This window comes from Lissotriton vulgaris, chromosome 2_1, assembly GCF_964263255.1.
Source record: "Lissotriton vulgaris chromosome 2_1, aLisVul1.2, whole genome shotgun sequence".
Classification (NCBI taxonomy): Eukaryota; Metazoa; Chordata; class Amphibia; order Caudata; family Salamandridae; genus Lissotriton; species Lissotriton vulgaris.
This window is the reverse complement of record NC_141687.1, coordinates 1,650,137,462-1,650,158,593: the sequence shown is the minus strand read 5'-3', so window position 1 is coordinate 1,650,158,593 and position 21,132 is coordinate 1,650,137,462. Positions and strand designations below refer to the sequence as shown.

The window sequence follows — 21,132 nt, the reverse complement described above, 5'->3', positions numbered from 1 at the left end:
CCTAAGTTCTTCATAGGTGCATACTACCAAATGAATAGAGTCACGTGGACTTGCTGGCATTGACGGGCTCTCCTGCCCTCTTTCCACATGAGTGGAAGAAGCACTTTACAGAGAGCGTGTCATATGACTTGTTCGGTTTTATATGTCTGCGTCCTTATGCAGTACAATTCAGGCTGGATTAGGACATGTCACCTATCTACCTTAAACGTTCCAATATGCTTGGTCACTGTAAGCAAATGGAAAGATTGGATTCAGATGGGTGAATATGGAAATGCACCCCTTTGTAAATCAGGGATGATTTTCCATATGGGATGCATTCCCATTCAGAGACGCTGTCAGGCCTGGACGCTGGTTTCACTCGATGTGGGACTCACAAATTACACCAGGCTGAATGTCAAACTTTGAAATGAATTTGATTTCTAAATGTGGATCTGTTCAGAGCTCCTGGAAGCTGCAGATACTGAAACAGAACCCCAACCAAGGGGACTCCCTCCCTCAAACCATAGGAGGAGCCCGTTTGCACACATTACAGGTCTTCTCCAGTTCTGGATAATATCAGATGTTTGACATTTCATCAAGAATCCTCCATATGTTATACATTCTGTGCAGCTGTAAGCCAGGCGCCTGTGTTTCCATTCGCTGGTTCTAAACTATTGGTATACAAATTCGTCTTTCGGTGCAATTTTACATTTATTTCACATTCATTTATTTTAGTGATATTTTTCATGTTGTCATAGGAATCAAACGCTGTGTGACATCACTACCTACATTCATCATATTTGCTAATTATCCACTCCTAAGAGTTTTCAAACATTGAGACCTCTGCCTCCTGCCATCAAGCTGGACTATATAAATGTACATCCGCTGCACACTGAGCACCCGCAAACGCAGAGCGCTTCCTGCAAACAGACAAGTGCCTTTCAAAAATCGAAACAAAATTTTTGCATTTCATGTTGTGTCCTGGTGCAGTGAGAGCCACACTCTGCCAAATTGGTTTTCCAGTAGTGTGCCCCTCTGTAAAGAGATAACTTGGAACCATAACTGGTAAACAAGAGACAGATCACATTAAAGAAGAGACAGATCGCATTACTGCATCTTCCTTTTCACTTCCTTAGCAAAAGATTAGCAAGATGCACATGCCTTAATTATGCAAATCAATGCATGCATCTGCTTTTAAAAGAAGACAGCAACACTTCTGCCTTCTAGGACACTGTGGCATGTCTTTGCTGCCATGTTTTGAAATCTATGTTCTATTAAATGATATAAAGCTAATAAAAGTTCACAAATATGTTCATATTACTTTGCAAAATATTATTGTTTTGAATTTATATTTGAAGCCTGAAAGAGATCTAAAATGGCTTCATCAAATAATTTTGAAAATAGATTATACAATAATAAACAATAATAAAGAGCAGCACCTGGAATTCCCATTAATTCTAGGTGGGTACATGGTTGCAAGAATGCCCAACCAGGTAAGGAATTCCACATATATAGAGATGAAGAGGATAGTGTTTCTTTTTTAAACAGATTATGTTTGTGTCCTTGAACCCATTTATGACATAGTTATATTGCAATGGTTAAGAGAGTTTACTTTATTTTTCCTAACTGCCACACACCAAGCTATTGGCCAGCAATATATCTTGACCAGTTGAATACTTCACTGATGATTGGGTTTTCTCCAAGTACTGAAAGGAACTTAAGGTTTTATTTTGGGAAGGCTGTAATCTCCTCTCCTTAATGGCATGCCTCTGCTGAAGACTCTTCATGCCTCTTCTGGCATGGCGCAAAAAAGCATCCATGGGTGGTCTCACCTGTTCTAGAAGCCAGAAAAATCTGAATTCCAGAAGGGAAGATGCAGTTCTCCCTGAATCAGAGAAGACTTTTGACAAGGCAGCCCTTGGGTAGGCTCATGCTTCTGCAGTGGCCACCAAAAATTGTTAGATACTTCCCCCAAGAGACTGTAACTTGTACATTGTCCTCATATTTAAAAGACTCTTAATTTCAGTATCTGGGGATTCATTACCTGGACTTTTGTTGGTGGTTGCTGTCCTTCAGCCTCCGATCTTTGGAACCCATTGTAATATGACCTCTTGGAAAGGAGCTGCACTGCCTTCTAAGTAAAGCAGATGTGATGTTTGGAAGAACACTGCAAGGCATAGCTGACTGAAAGTGCATGGAGGATCATCAGTGTACCAGAATTACCCAGAAGCCAAGAGAGCCCTGCAGCCCAGAGAGCCTGGAAGAATGGAAAATATTCACAGATGCCTGGGCATGCAATTGTAGGGACCCCTCCCTCAAACTTCACAGACAAACCTGCTTGGTACTCTTGGGTTGAAGCTATATTCTCATTTATATCCCATTGAGAGCGGAGGGTTAAAAGCTGTCATGCCCCCATTGTGGGGCCAGTTCCATACGCTGGACACCAATTCTGGAACAATTTGAACCACTTCTCTAGCCCTTAATGTCTCAAAGATATCAACATTTTAAGATATGTTTCTTCCCTTGGTTCTTCCCTAAAACCTAACACCCAATTCCCACTGGAAACTGGTGTGGCCTGTATGTTCAGAGGATGCTTTGAGCTTTAGCCGGGTAGCTAAATATAGGTAGTACTGTGGGACGCCATGGTGGATACGGATACACTCTTACAAATCATCCCATTGTAAATGTTTGCGATAACTTGGAACCAAAACTGGTTCTGTCTGAACACTAGTTGACAGACCTTTAGTCACCTTTGATTTGCACACCAATGCTAGTGGTACTGGGAAAACTGTCAGTGGCTATGCAAGCGCGACCCTTATTTTTTATGCTTTGGATTTATGTGAGCAAAAATGTTGGTCTATTTATGTCTGCAAACTGAGCTGCTGGGGCTTTAACCCACTGATGTGTCCAGTGTTGAACTGAGAAAATATTAAAATAGAGGTTAAGATATATTATAGCTAGGTTGTGAATTAAGAGTGGTGTCATAATGTTTGTATAATTTGTTGTTTTGTATTACTTATTCAAGTATTGTTTTTACATCACACTATTTCACCACAAATTGTATATGTTTTTGTTTGATCTGTGGCATAAATAAGTGTAATTTGTTCTAGACTGAAACATATCTAACTTCTCTGACCCATGATTCAAATGTGGAGTAAAGTACATAGAAATGAGCAGCAAATAAATTCCTCAAGCCAATATCAATTGAATTGTTGGTTCATAGACTGTTAAATTAATGTAGCAGCATTTGAAAGGTGACGGCTAAGTCACTTCTTACAAATAAATATACAAAATTGCACGGACATTACAACTACCTTAAATATATATGCATATGTATATTTTTAACATTACTTTTTTTTATTAGCAACAAAATTACATATAAAACATAAGTAAGCACTGTAAAGTACCTTATATTCATTATCCTGGACACTTTCGACTATCTCCTTACCTGTCCCCCCTTGTCCCTCTCCAGCACCCATATCATGGCCCAAACAAATTGCTTTAGACTAATGATACCCTGGGTCGTTGGGAGCTGGGCCTTCACAGATGTTACATCTGTATTCATTCCAGTGCCCCCAAAGTTTGGCCCATGTGTGGGGGCAACCTCGGCCTTCATACACCATTCTTGCATGCACCAGTCTATGTCAAGTTTCCACTCCCCCAACTGTGGTGTCTGATCCGTACCGCACAACCTAGCCACCACCAGCCCCAGAACAATCTATATCCACTCCAAGTCAGTTTCCTCCCAGACGTTCAGTAGACACCATTGCACCGAGGCTGTAAGGAGATGTGTATAATTTTTACTTGTGTCAACCTCTGTGTCTGGGGTGCATGTACAGAAAGGCTAATTACATGCAGCTGGCTTTACAAGTTGGGCACTATTAAGTTCAATTCTTGGAATTGGTTTTGTTCAAAGGACAAGTCAGGCTGCAAAACTCAGTTCATGGAAACTAAGAACGTCAGGCTTTATATACTAAGCATCTGCCTAAATATGTGCAAACGCATGAAAAACAAATATGCCAACACTCTCAACTGCTATGACTAGCTTGTGCTCTGATCTGGCTTTAGCAATGGCTCTTTCTCGGCACCACTAGCAGTTTGGAGGCCCTGGTTTATAAAATAAATCTTCCTGTCTCCGATTGCTACATGGCACTTCCAGTCATTACCAGAATCTTTGATTGGATATTGTAATCTTCTCTAGATGCGCCTTTAGCTCAGATGCAAACTTTTGGAAAGCAAAATAAAATCAGATTAAAGAGAGAGGGAGAGGCCCCTTGGAAATGAAAACCTATCAAATTTGAGAGGAGAGCGGGATGAAAATGTAAGCCAATGAACAGAATAGTGTTAGAGAAAATGTTGAGACAATAAAAACACTAAGGGACGTTCACAAACCCATAGGCACATACCAGCAGCTCTGAGGTGCTGAGAAGGTCCAGGGTGATAGACTGGATGCGGGAGTAGTGCACCCCCAGCTCTCGATGAATCCCAGAGCACTCGATGCACGTCAGGATCCCCAAGTTTGTTGACAGCCAGGTAGGATCTGCAAAAGAACACGTTTATCACTACTGGGAACCACCTCCAAGCATCACCAGAAGGTTTGACTAAGTCTACTGAAATGTATTTACATTAATTTAAACTAAAAAAAATTCAATTGGGAGGGAGGGTTGGCAGGGCACAAGCAGTGGACCGCCCAATGCCTGAACATTTGGGTTATCTGATGGAAGTGAATTTTCATCACTGTCATGATTTCTCTAAGAAGGTATATTTCAGGCTTGGTTCCATGTGGGCATCCTGTCTTTGTACACACTTGTGGCTACACTCTGTGGTTGTGCTTGGGGATGCAATGTGTGTGAGCATTTGGGTGTGCAGCCTGCGTAAATGCTTAGGTCTGTGTATGTCACCATGGAGTGGGTGAGTGGCCTCCCGCTTGTCCATGTTTGAGCATAAAGTTCATGTGTTGGCTTGCAGCCATGCTGTGTAAGGGCAAAGATTGTGCCTACCTGGGGCACCACAGTCGCAGCAGTGCTGGTTCCCTGGCAGGTTCTTAACCTCAGCAATGACAAGCTTGGTTAGCTCCTGGAGGCTGCTGTCCATGCCGCTATTGCCACTGTTCACCGCATCACCTTTAAAGGCATTATTCAGTGCCTCGTCTTTGCTGTTTTGTAACACAGACACCCACCTAGGCAAAGAATGAACAGCTTGATGTTGAAAGCACTATATTATGTATAGCAGTATTATATAATTGATGGTGGGGCACATTAAATACAGCAATGGACCTGCACGCTGCCAAACACTCACAAATTATAGCACCAAGTCACTGTCTAAAGAGCAGTACCCAACATATTGGCAGGTATGCATGTGATCCAGCCAGGTAAGTTTAGCACATATTTTAAGGTATGGTCACATTAAGCTACCAAGTAGGCATACACCTTGAGCCTTGCATGTATATTTTCTATTGTCAGTAAACTGCACAATTTGCTGCCTTTCATCACACAGCACAACGAACATGTTTGCCAGCTGACTACAACAACCACCATCCCAGTGCAACAAATACCACAAGGCACACGTGTAATATAGCCCCAGGTATACAAACCACACACTGTTAAACACATCGACCAAAGAATGAAAGTCCCAGACCCGTCATACGGATAACCAATGCACACCACATACAGTCAAGCTCTCACACAGCACTCAACAAATCACCACCAAGACATAATCAGTAAGAGAAAGGGAAACTGGAGGATCACCAAGTAAACAACTCTAGAAGGGGAGGACGTGATCTGCAAGAGTTGACAACAAAATGTACAGAAATGTTGAACTACACTCAAGTTATTTTTTGGAACATTAATTACTACAGCATATTTAGTGTATCTTAATGTCAGACTTTGAACAAATCAAGACCATTTTCTGCCACTTCAAGTTGGGATAGATGAAGAGAAATTTTGGACGCACCTAATGGAACTTCTAGGAATAATGAAAGTTGCTTGTGGACAGCGCTTCGATAGCTCAAGGTTTTAAATATTTTAGTGTAATTCTTATGGGCTAAGCATACGTTATAGAGTTAATGGGTAAAGAGGGGCCAAGTTTGCATTTCTTGGTGGTGGATGTAGTTTATGCAAGCAATGGCACTATTTACATTCTGCTTTACAAAAGCTGCACAGTGACTGTGGACCACTGTCTATCAAGGCATGAAACACCTTTGGTTCTAGATAAAAGAGCTGTCTGTGCTGTTGCATACAGACAACAGCACAGACAGCTTCTCTACCCATGCTGGCACTGCACTAGAGGCACTTCTAAACTTGTGTATCTCTATAACAAAGTGCCACCACAGCTTATACAGTCTCACAATATTCCACTGAAGAAATATACTGCATATGCAATCTGCCTATGCAGCATTGTGCCAGACAAAGCTCCTTCAGGCTCGCACGGTTCTGATGCACATTTGCATCAGAATAGTGCGGTATCCAATGTGCATACAGCCTCATGTCATTGCACATTACGCACAAGTAATGCTCCATTCCTGTGTAACCATATAACTTACACATCGCTCAAAAAGATTTACTGCTCAGTGTCTTTTTGAAAATGTGCCCCCATGCACCCAATGCAGTGAGAAAATCTATTGATTTATACTATTACAATGCACCAAAAGTTCCCAGCTGATGCTATGCACTTATATAATCCAGTATCATATAGAGCGTATTTGATCTTTCCCTGTTATGGTGCACAGTGTGAGTGGCACAGGTATGTATGCATCTAGTCATGTCCTGTGCCAGCCCCATACCATTCCACTGGACGTAGGCGGTGCTAATGCTCTTTTCTCATGTAACCCTATGCCAGCCGCGGCTCATGTGGTATTTACTGCTCAGTGCACTGGTGGCATTTTCAGAGATGGGCATCCATGTAACCAAATACCATATAGAGCTTTTGCAGCCTCATACTGCTGAAATACCCACCGGAAACTGTGCCATTGAGAGTTTTAACGCCTGCACCATACTGAGGTTCACCAGTCACTCTTCTGATGTTCAGTGCTCATGTAGCACTATAGCAAGACAGGCCCTTGCAGTCTTATAATTCTGTGGTGCAATAAGTGCCCAATTAATGCTATGCATCTACTAGGCTGTACCAGGCAAAGTTCCCACACTTCCGCAAACTGCTCTGTTCAAGCAGAGGCTCGGCTACTGATAACACTGCAAAGATTCATTTGCACAGACTGCTCCGAAGCACTTCAATAATAGGGACTCCTCTAGCCCTGTCCCAAGAAGGGCTGATGCATTCTCACACTTCAGCACAATACAAAAGCAACTATTTATGCTCTGCACTCTTGATAGTGCCTTGCAGAGCTCCTGCAACCTCACAGTGCTGCCAGGCACTACCAAAGCCCAATATTAATGAAGTTAATTAAAGATCAAACAGCCTCATGGTGTCTAGAGCAAAAGAGGCAGCACACTGCTAATGTTGTATACCTATGTAACACTATGACAAGCACAGACACTACTCCACAGACTTCTTTAGTGCAACAAGGCCCCTGGTAGTGCTTTATGCGCATGTATCAGTGCACCAACAGCTCAGAGCAGAATTTCCACTGCCAGCATCAAATACCAATCTAGCTATATGCCAAGCAGGGTTGCTACTGCCTGGCACTATTTCACATACAGAAGGACATTCTAATGTGCTGTGTACTTGTTATAGTGCCATGAAGTGCTTTTACAGCCTTGCAGTATTACTGGGTACTGCAGAATCTCAGTATCTATGCTGCACTATGAAAGTTAAAGCTCAAGCATGCTCATAGATCACTTGTGTCCCAGAGGCATCATATTGGTAATGCTCTGTAGCCATCAAACCCTGTGCCATGCACAGCTCCGACACCCTCACACTGTGCCTCTGCCTTGGGTGCACAGCCGCTCTGTAGTTACAAGTCGCCTTACCAACTATGGCCAACAAAGTTTCACACTCCATTTCTCCAGTACACCGAGTAGTACCAAAGCTCCGCTCCCTCGATACCACGACTAACCAGATGCTGTTTAGCCTCACACTCCACCAGGGCACCAGATTTAGTGCCAGACCTTTACACCCACATGGAGTCCCATTGTCCCCAGAGCTGCTGCCTGGCCTTTACACCCACGCCCACATACATTATCACTGTACTAGAGCAAAGGTGTTCTGCCAATGCTCTGTATCCATGCAAGCCAATGTCAAGCAGAGCCCCTCACTCATCCAGGGAAACTGCTACTGTCTGTGCTGTGAAACTGTAAACTATATTGCTTTGTACTGCCGAGCTGCCAAATGCATGCATTTTGTTGATTTACAAAGCACTTCTTGCCACAGTATGTTCACCAATATTTACTTCAACAACAACGTTAATTAGATTGCTCTGTGGGAAAACATACACCAACAAGTCACAGTGTCAGATTTTGCGTAGACTGATACATTTCATGTTCATAAGGACAATACCATGAGATTTTGAAATGGTCAAGACTGTGAACACCCCCCATCTCCACCAGAAATTATTTTATCCAGAGGATGCACTTTATATTTGTCCCACACTCGCCTCATCAAGTATTTACTCAGTTTGATAGGAAACAAAATCTCACAAATAATTGCATCTACTTATTTCATCATGCGTGACTTACACAATGCATTCCTGCTCCTCCTCCGCCTGGAAGTGGTAGGTCCTATTATCTGAAGATACGGAGAGATGTACACACAGACACATTTAAGATGACTTGAAAGATTCATAAAGATTCACCAATTCCTTGTATTCTTCTATAAAAGTTCACCTTTAAAGCACATATTAGGAGGAGTGGTCACCTCTTAAGTAGTATGGCCCTTACCGACGATGGGTCAAAAAACTTCTCAACAGGACCTCCATCTTTCAACCCCACCATATAACACAAACTTAAAGCCCAATCCTGTGTCCTGTCTAAGAATTCTCCGTCCCTTACCACAACGCATGCCTTTTACACCATACTTCTCTTGTAAAAGGCTAGTTGTCAGTGGAAGCTTCGACAGGACCACATGCACGCCTTCCTTCAATCATAAGAATTTACTTGATTGAATGTAACTTGGCCTCCCGGTTTTATGGTACTATTTTTTTTTACATTTCCATCAGTATTTATTCATATTTTATTTTGGTCATCTTATTGGCATTTATCCATATTTATTTTGTGTATTGAGAATAGAGTTTTAAAATGGTATATTTCAACATTTATTTATGTGCACTTTTACTTCAATGCATGTAACGTTTTACAAAATTAAGCAGCTAAATAGAGCAGAACACTGCACTCACAGATAAATATTAGAATTATATACAAAATATATGTTAATATATGACTGTAGTTATGGAAATCTCATCCTGCTTTTTAAACTCATGTTGTCTATCTGCTCATCCGTTGGCCTGGAATTCATGAAGGACAGCATGGAGAGTCACTCACAAGAAGTACAATTTACTGTTGATTTTTCCACTTTTAACAATACAGACCGGAAACACACACACACACACAAAAAAAGCTGTAAAAGCAGAAACCGGTAGCCTGAAATGTTACAAATGAAGTGCCAATTCAGACCTTTCCAATAGATCATTACATACATATGTACAAAGGTGTTAAAGTGAACCAAAGTAAAAAAAAAATGTTTATATATATATATATATTTTTTTTTTATTTGCATTTGTTGTATATTTAAGGTTTTATATCTAGGCACTCTGCACTTTATATAGGAATGTCATCTGACATCATACTATACTATACATTGTGACGCATTTGCATTCAAGCGTTTAACACCGTCATTTGTGCATTGATTTCTCTTGTAATAACGGGATTTTTGAGGCAATATATGTTCTGTATAGTTGTATGAATTTACATGGTATCTTAATACATTGCAATTTGGCTTTTTTGTAGTTAAGGTATACAGCAAAGAGGAAGTCAGTTTTCCCATAGTATGTTTTCAATGTCCATGACGTCAATGGACGTACCTGGTTGGCGCCAAGTGAGTGTTTAAAATTGAATGTTTATGCTTCCAGTTTGTTGAGTGAACAAGGACACAGCCCCATGTCCGAAACGAGTCTGAGGCAAGCACCGTTCCAGCACAGCAAAACTAATAAAATTGAAGATATATCCTCTGACCCCTGTGTGTGCATAGAGGCCTAGGTTTGTCTATGGTAATGCTAGGTCCAGAACCTGTGCTGTGTCTTAAAGAGGCGCCCAAAACGTGCACTTATTGGTTGACAATAGACTATCACATAAAGCAGTGGTGAGAGCATAGACTGCTTTGTCAGTGGTGTGACCAGACTCCTTTTCTGGGTCAGTGAGAGTGTGGTCTACTTGCCTCTCTCGTAAATATGTGTCTTATGTGAAAGCCACAACCTTGCACAGTCATTCAAGGTGCATGTTGAATGTGTGAATGGGCAGGGAGTGAGAAGCACGTGAACAACAGCAGGGCTCTATGTGTTGCATGAGACCAAGTACTGGGACGAGTGGGATCCACTTTGGATGTCCCACATTTAGCATGGCATAAGATGAATGATGAGTTTTGCGTCTCCAGACAGAGGAGGTGTATTACTTGCATTCCTATGGTTAGAGGGTGGAGACCCCGACACTGAGGCGAAGCGGGATGGAGACAGGGCTTCCCTTAGAAATTCAGTGAGGGCCTTGGTAGAAATGAGCTAGTGATTAGTTCTTCCTAAGAACTTCCAATTGAGATGTGGAAGGAGTGAGGCATGGGGGTGCAATTTCTGTTATTCAAGGTAAGACTGCTCTTAGGCAGAGCCTTCCTTTTAGTCAGTTTACGATTACTACATCAGGAAGGATGATGGTAGCCAGGTGCAGAGACCTCACACTTCATTGAACCCATGTTTTCGATACGCCGTCTTGGAACCAGACCTATTGCTGCCTGCTGAGCGAGCCACCACTTTGCACAAAGGCTATGCTGAGGAGCAGCCTGAAAATACCATTTCAAAAAGCACCAAACCAGTTCTGAAGCCTTAAATAGTGGGTCTGCATCCCAGTCTGGAAAATATATACAAGTGGGATTCAAACCACCCAATTCTGATGCAGTCCCAAGTTCATCTAAACCAAGAATGGCAGTGCTCCACAGAGTACTTGAAGAGCTACTGTGCAACCAGAGCCACTCTCCCAGAGATGTTAGGGCATCACAGGATATCTGTACTTTCTGACAGAGAAGCAGTGTGTCTATTTGATATGCCTAGACGTATGACTGCTTTCTGAGCGAGGGAAGGAGTGCACCTTGCCCAGCAGGAGGAGAGGCAGTAAAGGAGGAGAAGTTGAGCATGCTCCCAGCGTGAGGACCACCAACAGAAAGTGGAGTATCACAGAGAGCATAAATAGGAGTGAATCATGTTACATAGGGGTCACCTTGATCACTCAGTATGATTCATGTATGAGCTGCATTAAGACTTTCAAAGCACAAGGACCACTGTATCACCTTGATGTCCACTGAGGATTAAGAAAACTGGTGCTGCCGACGTCTGAGACAGTTAAGCTGTATCACTGCCAAAGCGGGAAGCTCTGATTGGTCAAAAGGCCAAAACTGACAAAGAGACACCACTGTGGCTGTTATGGCCTGAAAAAAGCTGAGCAGCTGCCTACAACTGGCTAGGAAGGATGTGCTGCTCAATATGAGTGTAGCTGCACACACCTGCGGCCACAATTTCATCCCACAAACACTGCCCTCAAAGCTAGGTGTCATTGCAGCTTCCAAAGGAGAAGAGGTGCCACCATGAGGGAGTGTGAACCACACCCTTATGACTGCTAGAACTACAATGTTAACCAACAGGTAAACACAGGGCGTAGCCTGCACCTGGGACAAGAGACTAGCATGCACAGACGAGTGTGCTGAATATGCTTGAGACTTTTGCTGGCATGGTAAAAACATTGAACTGAGTTGCACATTCAATCAGAGAGAGTATTTGACGCTATCTGCACATGTGCCTGATTATTGCTTAAGTCCTTAGTGTGTTGAGGACTGTGACCATGAGGTCCTAAATCTAGTGGTGAGAGAGGATACCAGCAAAAAAGATTGTAGCACCTCATTGCAAAAAGAGACGGAGATTACAACGATGTATTGCATTTCTATCGAAAACTGTATTATGAAGTTTTGCTATGAAATTAAACTACTTTCTTTTGCACAAAATAATAGCACTAGGCTGGACAATATGTTTAAAGTCTGCTGGTTGCCCGTTGACTTCTAAGCATTTCCCTACATACTACCTCTGGCAGAAGACTGTGGTTGCTCACTCTCCCTACCCTGACAGTCAACTGCAGAAAGGGTTGTAGTTGACCCAGTTTGCAGTTTCAAACTTGGAGGGACCCCAGGACACCAGAGGAAAACAAAGTCAACCACCACAGTTGGGACTCACTAGCATCTATCTGCCATGCCTGCCTCCCACCCCACCCACCCCACCCGCCCCCCCCCCCCACACCTGAACGGGGTCTGACACTGACAAAATAGTCCGTAATCTACAGATTTACAGAAATGTGCTGGAAATGCTTAATTACTTATTTAAAGAAATGTTGCGGCAACCTGAACCTTCACTGAGAAAAGCAGGGAATACAGTTCCAAGAGCTGTCAAAGGGTCTAGAAGGTGCTTCTCTTAGTATAAGGAAGCAATGGAGAGGGGATTCTTGACATCATTCTCCAACAACTTACGTGTGACGAGGTCAAAGCACTTCTTATCCTCGGGGTGCGGACGCACCTGACAGGTGAGTAAGTTCAGCTTCACGGGGGGCCGGTTTATCTGTGGCAGAACAGAAATTAACAGGTGGACCATTAACATAAAAAAAGCTCTGGATCATTTTACCATATGTATTTTATTTGCATGAGCAGAGTGAACGGAAGATAAGATCGAGTTTTCTTAGGTGTCTGAGCAGTGGGATATCAAGAGGAATGTGTAAAAGGTTTGCAGAAGTGAAAATGTTGGGTGCAGTTTGAGGATGATGGTAGCGAAAGCAGGAGTATGTGGAAGGTTTTGAAGATCCTGAAGCAGGGTTTGCAAAATAGACTCCAATACTTATCTCAATCAAGCGGTTTGAGGTCAGGCCATTCAACCCAGTCTTATACAGTAATCTACTATTTCAGCCAGGGAGATGGATGTTAAACAAACGCAAAAAAGACATACACAAAATTTAGAGGTAAACAGGAGGCCAGCTACTAGGTGGCAGAATATTCAGAGCAGAGACGTCATCATGCATTCAAAATAAGGAGACAACTGTAGTGTTCTTCCAGTGATGGTACCTACTCTTAAAGAACAGTCAATCACCTTCGACAACAGAAACCCGGGTTTAGACAGCTGCAGAACCACTGTGATCAAACAAAGGTAAACGAGGACGATGTGCTCTTTCAGTAGTCTCAACAAATAGCTAAGAATAAAGGAACCCTCCAGCCTTTCATTTCATTTGAACATACAGGGGACACTCACTACAACCCACCCAATACTTAAAATGTACATTTTCTCAAGTACAGGCATGCAGAGGTGGCAGCACCAGGGTATGAGCCACCAGAGTTGGGTGTGCCTAAACCACTTCCATCAGAGTTATCAATTTTAGATTGAAAAGTATGAGCATGAATCCATCAGAGGATACTCGTGTACCCAAAGTTCCACATAGATGAAGCCAAATGACGCAGGCAACGAAGGAATGCAAGCAGTTGGCAGCAAGATAAGAGCACTTCAGAAGGCCAACCTGAAGTGGGGGAGGGTTGGACTCTTTAAAACTGATAGTTCAGTGGCAAATGGACAGCTGGCTATATATTTCTGACAGTGGATCTAACTGAGCATCTGCCACCAGAAACCCTGTGGGTACCCAGTCTTTCACAGCAACAGGAAACCATGGAATAGTCAAAGAGGGAATCAGGCCACTTCTAGTGGTTGCTAAACATCCCTAATTCCTAAATAAGACCATTAAATGAGTTCCCACTGCCATGAGCACATATCCATGTTGATTCTCAAACAAAAAACTTTTCGTGCCACGAAGCAGCAATGATAGTTGATAATGTTCCAAATGGCTGTTTATACTCTCAAAGATGAAGTAGAGGAGTGTGGCTCAGAATTGGAAATGCTCAGTGTTGAGACAGAGAAAGCACCTCCCCCACCCGCGTGCTCAGTATAGTGTGTGCCCCTGCCTCGCCTTCACCTTTGCAAGCACTGAGGACTTTCCACCTCTCTCTTAGCAAACAACAATCATACATAGGGCTGGGAGAATTTTGGTGACACAAGTTGAGACCTACAGTGGAGTTCTGTGGTCTGAAGGGGCCCCATGTACATTCTCACTACAAAATGTGACTACGGCCAGTTCACCAGGCTGCTGAAAGCTGATAGTTGTGGCAGCAATAAAGTTTATGGCAGCAAAGCAACCATTTTCACCTGTCCCTGCCTGGAAGATTGTGTACTGAACTCTCCTATCTTTTTTTATTTGGGCTGCCAATTCCTGCAACCAGTCCTTCGCTCACCCATGTGGGACAAGGTTGTCACTGGTGTATCTCTTACGACTGCGTAGAAGATATAACAATGAGCATCCGAGATACATGCAGTCATAGCCCACATGAAATATATTTTGTGTTTTCAACATCCAAATGGTACATAAGAGCAGGATTGAAGAGAGCTCAGACAGCAGGTGCAGATTGTAGGGCTCCTCCAGGGACATTCCAGGAATCATGTGTAGTGAGCCAGACTTTGTGTGCGAAAGAGAGGAGACAGAGGGCCACTTTGAAGGTTGGGAAATTCCCCATGCTCTTTCCTGGCCCATTCTTCAATGGAAGGTCTACCCCCTTTCTTCTGTTTCCTTGTTTTATGTCTCTTCTGTCAGAAGTCTTCCTGCTCCACCACATCTTCCTGCTAGCGCCTTGCAATAACGACCTTGGCTGGACCAGTCTAAGTAAAGTAAGCGAGAGGGTGAGAACGGGACTCAGGCCTGGCAATTGGAAGACACAACTAATGCCTGCAACTCTGGCACAAAGATGTGACAGCAACTTTCAGCCAACCCGAATCTGGGCTCTCCACAAGAATGGCAACAAGAAACTTTGTATGCTGCAGGGATGGAATATTTACTGCCAACTCCTCTTGCCAGGCCCGGGACCAGTAATCTGGGGAACTTCGACCAAGACTACCAAGAGAGGTGCCGGAAACCTGTTTCAAGAAAGAGAGCAGACTGACTGCTCTGGAGGGGTATTTGAGGCTCCCTTGCACTTAGGACATGCTGCTCAGAAGGAGAAGGGCGTTGTAGGAACCTAGGCAGGACAAGCAAAAGACGTTGGATGCAGCAGCTGGGAAGGAACTGCGCTTCTGTGCACACTTTCTATGAATGTTGGACTTTAGAATGGGTCCAAGGAAGCACCAAAGCTGCAAGATCTGCAAAGTGGGAAGCACTGCAATATCACAGAAGCTTCTTAAGTTGATGCCAGTGATGCCTAGGATTACTCTGATGCACTGCTCTGGGGCTGTAGATTCCATTTGCACAGAAGTTGGACGGGCCACGGGAGAGAGACTGCACTCTTTGGGGCATTCAGTGCATATCACTGGGATCAGTGCCACACCACTTACTACCAAAGAACACAAGAGTTTCCTGTGCTCTGGCTGATCAGATGGACATCAAGGTAATGCACAGCCAGAGAGAAAAGCAGGGGTGGGACACAGGCCATATCTACGAAGTTGGCGTAATCACAGGTTGTTGCCAAGTCAACGCAGCCTTCCATAAGTTTGGCAGAGTTCTCAACGCTATCCATCAAGACGAATCATAGCACCTGTTCGGAGTTATGACACAACATGTATCTTAAAGAGGTAATCCACCACAAACAGCCTAGGCAGTGTCACCACTAAATACTGAAAACTTCTAATAATCATCTTCTACCTTCTGACATATTATGTACTGAATTACATTTTTTTGGATTCAGTAACGTACTTATTTTTCAAAAAATAAGCACAGGCTGCATATAGAATAATTAGCTGCTGATCAGCCTGCTGAGTTCTGAGTCTCTAACCCACAAACATCTCCCTGTATACACTTTGGGGTGCTTGAATTTGCTTCCATTAGGGTCTCCTCCTGAAGGGGTGTACTCGGTGCTGAACAGTAAGTTTAAGTCCCAGGATACCAATGGTAAAAGGCTCTAATTGTCCCAGTCCAATCCTAGTGATCCCTAAATGTCCTGGGACTCCAGAAAAAGTTCTGAGATTCAGCTTTCCTTAAGCATTTGATTCCTGGTCATGTTTTGTACTAAAATACCAGAGATCTACTTTAGAGGTATTGGTTAAAGAATGTGATGATTTACAAACGGTACTTAGTTTAATATAAAGCGAAGGCTGCAATTAACTTTATCAAGGAGTGGATTTACGCTAGAGAACTGGAGATGAATGCAGACCTTCTCTGCTGCATTTTAGACTTAACAGCAGACAAAAGAAAGTCACAGAGAGATTCATTAATCAGCGAAACTTGTGAATTTACACAACAATGTAGAATCAGATCTCAACCAACTGATGAAGGAATAAGTTTTAGAACATTGGAATGTTGGGAGCTCCATTGCAGACAATGGAGTGCTCCCTGCTTCTACGGGCCGGTAAACGCCCGCAGAGCAACATTCCAATATTCTACAAAGGCTTCTCGAAACTCGAGGGGATTTATATCCCCTCGAGCTTCGAGAACCCTTTGTTTAATTTGTTAGAACATTCTGCCCTCTGGTGGCAGAATGTTCTAATAGCCTTATATCCCTTCGTAGCAGGACTATACCGGCTATTAAAGTCCCGCTGTCTCGTTAAAGTCCCTCGCCTTCGGCTCGGGCCTTAACGATTCAGCGGGCCTTTAATAGCCGGTATAGCCCGCTACGGCGGAAACGTGGCTAACTGAAACTTCTACACCTATAATGGACATACTAGTCCCCCCCAACTACCACATCATTAGACTCGACAGGACCGGCAAGACGGGCGGGGGAATCGAAGCGATTTTTAGGAGCAACCTCTCTGTTACCAAAGTCACCTCCCCCTCCCTCACTTCCCGTGAACTCTTCTGCCTCGATATCTCTAGCGAGGGCAAACCTGTATGCTCTTTACATGTCATCTACCACCCGCCCGGGGACAACCTCACCTTCACCCAACAACTCATGGACACGATCTCATCCAACGCCGGTCGGCAGATCACTCAAATCTACCTGGGTGACTTCAATCTCCACTGGAACGATCAGAAAGACGCAGTGGTGAATAGTCTCAAATCTTTCCTTAATGCGCTTGACCTCGCCCAAATCTGCAACAGCCCGACACACGACAAAGGCTCGATCCTCGACCTTATCGCCAAAGAGGGCACTACCCAACTGGGGGTGATCCAACCCTGTGACTGGTCAGACCGCCACATTATCACTTTTTTCATCAATGAAAAAGTTAAACTTAACTCGGCTCAACCCACCAAATCCAAGATCTGGAAAAGGGACATGAAGAATCTTAACCCTAACTCCTTGCCTCCCCACACCTGCAGTCTCCTCCTTCCCCCTTCAGGTGCTTCTGATGTTCAATCACTGACCGACCTCTACCTCGATTCTATGAACTCAATAATCAACGAAGCCACCCCCCCTGCAACTGAAGAGAGACTCCACCAAGAACTCGAACCCATGGTATGATGGTAGACTCAATGAAGACAGGCGTGCTATGCGAATGGCAGAGCGCACCTGGAGATCTGACCCCTCAGCACTGCACCTAAAAACGCTTAAGAACAAAAGAAATGCCTACTTCAGGAAACTCAAGCGCTCAAAATCTGATTTCTTTAGCCTCCAGCTGAACCAAGCAAAAAACCGACCAAGAAAACTGTTCGAACTAGTCAAAACTCAAACCAAGATACAACCCTTACAAGCAAACACCACAACAAGTGATATACCACACTGTGAAGACTTTTCTGCTTTCTTTAAGCTAAAGACCGACAACATAAGAAGTGACCTCCTCAATGATGTAAGCCGATACTCCAGCCACATCAGCATGACCACCACTCAACCTAAAAACAACGCATCCTGGACGTCCTTTGACACCTACTCTGAAGAAACAATTCACAAACTGCTCGGCACCTTGAAGCCCTCTAATCACTTCACAGACCCCCTACCTGCTAATGCTGTAAAAGACTTCACCCCCCTGCTCCTCCCACTCTGGACTAAAATCATTAACAGCTCCCTTCAGCAAGGACTCATCCCAGACTCCCTTAAGGTGGGGCAAGTCACGCCTATACTCAAGAAACCTACAGCTGACCCGGCTGACCTAAACAATTACCGCCCTATCACCAATATCCCCACCCTGGCCAAACTGCTGGAAAAATGCGTACAACTCCAACTGACAAAACACATTGATCAGTTTGACCTCCTCAACCCTCATCAATCAGGCTTCCGAGTGAAACACAGCACGGAAACGGCGATGACGCACATAATTGATGACGCCCTCCAAATCCTTGATCGCAATGATTCCTGCCTCCTCATCCTTCTTTTTTTTTTTTTTTTTAAGACCAGCGGTCCCAAACTTTATTTAGTTTCACAGATGAGTTAAGCAGTAGTCATACAATGTCATAACAACGAAGCATTACTACCAACGGCATTCGGCCAGCAGCACATAATGACATGTCAAACGTACATGAGTGAAAGTAAATAGCCAGTGGAGATGCATTGGTGCGCAAGTGGCAGTGCCAGGAAATGTCTCGTGCTGCAGTGCTCGCGGCTCGTAGCACCGCGTAAGGACCAGAGCGGTCATGAAATCCAACAGTCATTGTTTTAAGTTGTGTTCCCTGATTAGCACAGTAGTGTGCAAGGGCAGGATCATATCCCCCGCCGTCACATGGGTCGCTGGATTTCCGCCTTCTGTACTTGGAAGCATTCAGCTGGCATTGTGTGATACGGAAATGGGGAGGGGGGATCAAGCATTTGCGTGAGTACAGCATTAACAATCTCTGCGTCAACCAAAAGATATAACTGGGAAGTAAAAGAAGAGGGGGAGGGAGAAACATTGCAACAACTGTTGGACTAGTGTTTGTGCGTGTGGTAGTGTATCTAGAACCCTAGCTATGTGTGGTGCACCCCATATGGGCTGCGCAGGAGCGGGGGTAATCGAGGACACGGTGTCGCTGCGGCTGCAGGGCGGAGGAGGGGGGGCGGCGAGGGGGGAAGAGCAGCGGCGGGGAGCGGCAGGGGACATCTCTCGTTGTGGAGGGCCACAGCGGTCGGGGCAGGTGGTGGGGGGGAAGGAGGGGGGGGGTACGGACAGCAATTAACTGGGCCCCCTCTAGTCCGCGTCGGGATGGCATTCTATACCGGCCTGGGCGCACGCCCGATGGTACGCGATCAGGGTGGCGTCCCAGTCTTGGGCGATCGGATATTTCCGTAGGCCAGCGGTCTCCTCTCTGTGTAGAGACACACTCTCCGCACAGGCCCAGTTGCCAAGAGAGCGACGCCAGTCCGCGGGGCGCGGTGGGGTGGCACTTTTCCACCGTTTCGTGATGAGGCATTTAGCCGTGATGAGGCCTAAGTCCCAAAAGCGCGCCCGTAGCTTGGTCTGCTTAACCCTCCTGTAGAGTCCCAGTAAGCATACTTCCCACGTCTTGGGGAGAGTTTCGCCTGTGGCTGCCGTCAGCGTGTCAGTGACCGCTGACCAGTACGGGGCGAGGTGGGCGCAACTCCAGAGTGCGTGCAGGAAGTCCGAGTCTAGGAGGCCGCATCTGGGACACGCCGACGAAGTGAGTCCGAAATAGCGATTCAGTTTGTCAGGAGACAAATACGCGCGGTGGATGATATAATATTGGATGGTTTTAAACCGCGCGTTGCGGGGAATATTTCTAGCGCCCGCTAATATCGCGGCCCACTGCTTATCCGTCCAGTCGGAGCCCCGGTCGGTCGCCCACTTCTCCCTCAGTCTTTGGGAGGAGAATTGGGTATGGCTGTGCAGTGCCTGCGCCAGCCAGTGCACTATATGAGACCCATCGCCCATCACGTGTAAGTACTGGATGAGTAGATGGGTGGGCGGTTCTTGGCTCATGTCACCCCATGCCTTCGTCAGCTCATGGAGGAGCCTGGCGTGTGTCAGGAACTGACCCACTGGCAGCTCGGTATCCGCGGCCAGGGTCTCGAAGGGCAACAGCACTCCGTCGCTATATAGGCCGCTCAGGTCGTCTAAGTCTGCCGCAGTCCAGCTGCGTAGCTCAGTCGAGGACAGTATGCCAGTGCCTAGGGGAGTCCCTAGTAGAGGAAGGTTCGGAGCATAGGGCACTGTATCTCTGGTGAGTCTGAGGGCCCGTGCAAAGCACCGCTTCGCGAGCGCCACATGGACTTGTGTGGGGTGTCGCCCCTGCGTTAGGGGGTGGAAGAGTGTTAGCGCCTGTGCGGGGGACAGGGTGGTGTCGGCCGTGGCCGTGTCTATCAGGTTCTTGCCGCTCAGCCAGTAAGCGACCCATTGTAGCTGGGCTGCTAAGTAATATAGCTCCTGGTTGGGGACCGCCAAGCCTCCAGCGTCCGTGGCCGCATATAGGGTCCTTAATGCTACCCGGGGTCTCCCTTTGTTCCAAATAAGGCGCCTGGTGAGAGTTTCCAGCCCTCTGAATATGCGCGTTGGCACATACACTGGCAGGTTGGCATAATAATAAAGGAGCCGGGGGAGCATTATCATTTTGGTTAGCGCCACTCTGGCCGGCACATTCAGTGGGAGGGAGTTCCAGAACGTGACCTGGGCCGCGAGCGAGGATATAGCTCTCACCAGGTTGCCCTCCAGGAGATCCACGGGGTCGCGGTATATCAAGATCCCTAGGTACCTGAATACCGTCGGGTGCCACCGGAGCGTCACCCCCATCATGCGTACCTCACATTGCGGCATCTCGCTACTGAATGCGTAGGTTCCCGATTTGGCCCAGTTAACGTGGAGCCCCGACATGTCTCCGAACGTTCGGAAGATGTCCGTGATTGCCTCGGGTATGCACGTGAGATCTCTGATGTACAGTAATAGATCGTCGGCATACAGAGACACAGAGTGTTTGCCGTCTGCCAGTGGTATGCCCCATGTGACGCCGGAGGTGCGGAGCAGTTCCGCCAACGGTTCCATCGCCAAGGCGAATATCATAGGGGAGAGGGGGCAGCCTTGCCTGGTACCCCGCCCAATGCGGATCCTGTCAGAGAACAACCATCCAGTCCGGACGCGTACCT

General features: G+C 45.4%; 1 protein-coding gene across 2 annotated transcripts in view; it reads right to left on the bottom strand.

The window, feature by feature from the left end:
• The window catches only part of ASAP3 (ArfGAP with SH3 domain, ankyrin repeat and PH domain 3), a 398,324-nt gene that overhangs the window by 139,867 nt on the left and 237,325 nt on the right, over window positions 1-21,132 (bottom strand). For both annotated transcript variants that reach the window (XM_086957571.1, XM_086957572.1), the window contains 4 exons: window positions 12,643-12,730; window positions 8,610-8,658; window positions 4,980-5,158; window positions 4,386-4,519 (listed from right to left, as the gene is read on the bottom strand). In XM_086957571.1, the coding sequence (XP_086813697.1) occupies window positions 4,386-4,519; window positions 4,980-5,158; window positions 8,610-8,658; window positions 12,643-12,730 (450 nt within the window). The remainder of the gene's footprint in view (window positions 1-4,385; window positions 4,520-4,979; window positions 5,159-8,609; window positions 8,659-12,642; window positions 12,731-21,132) is intronic.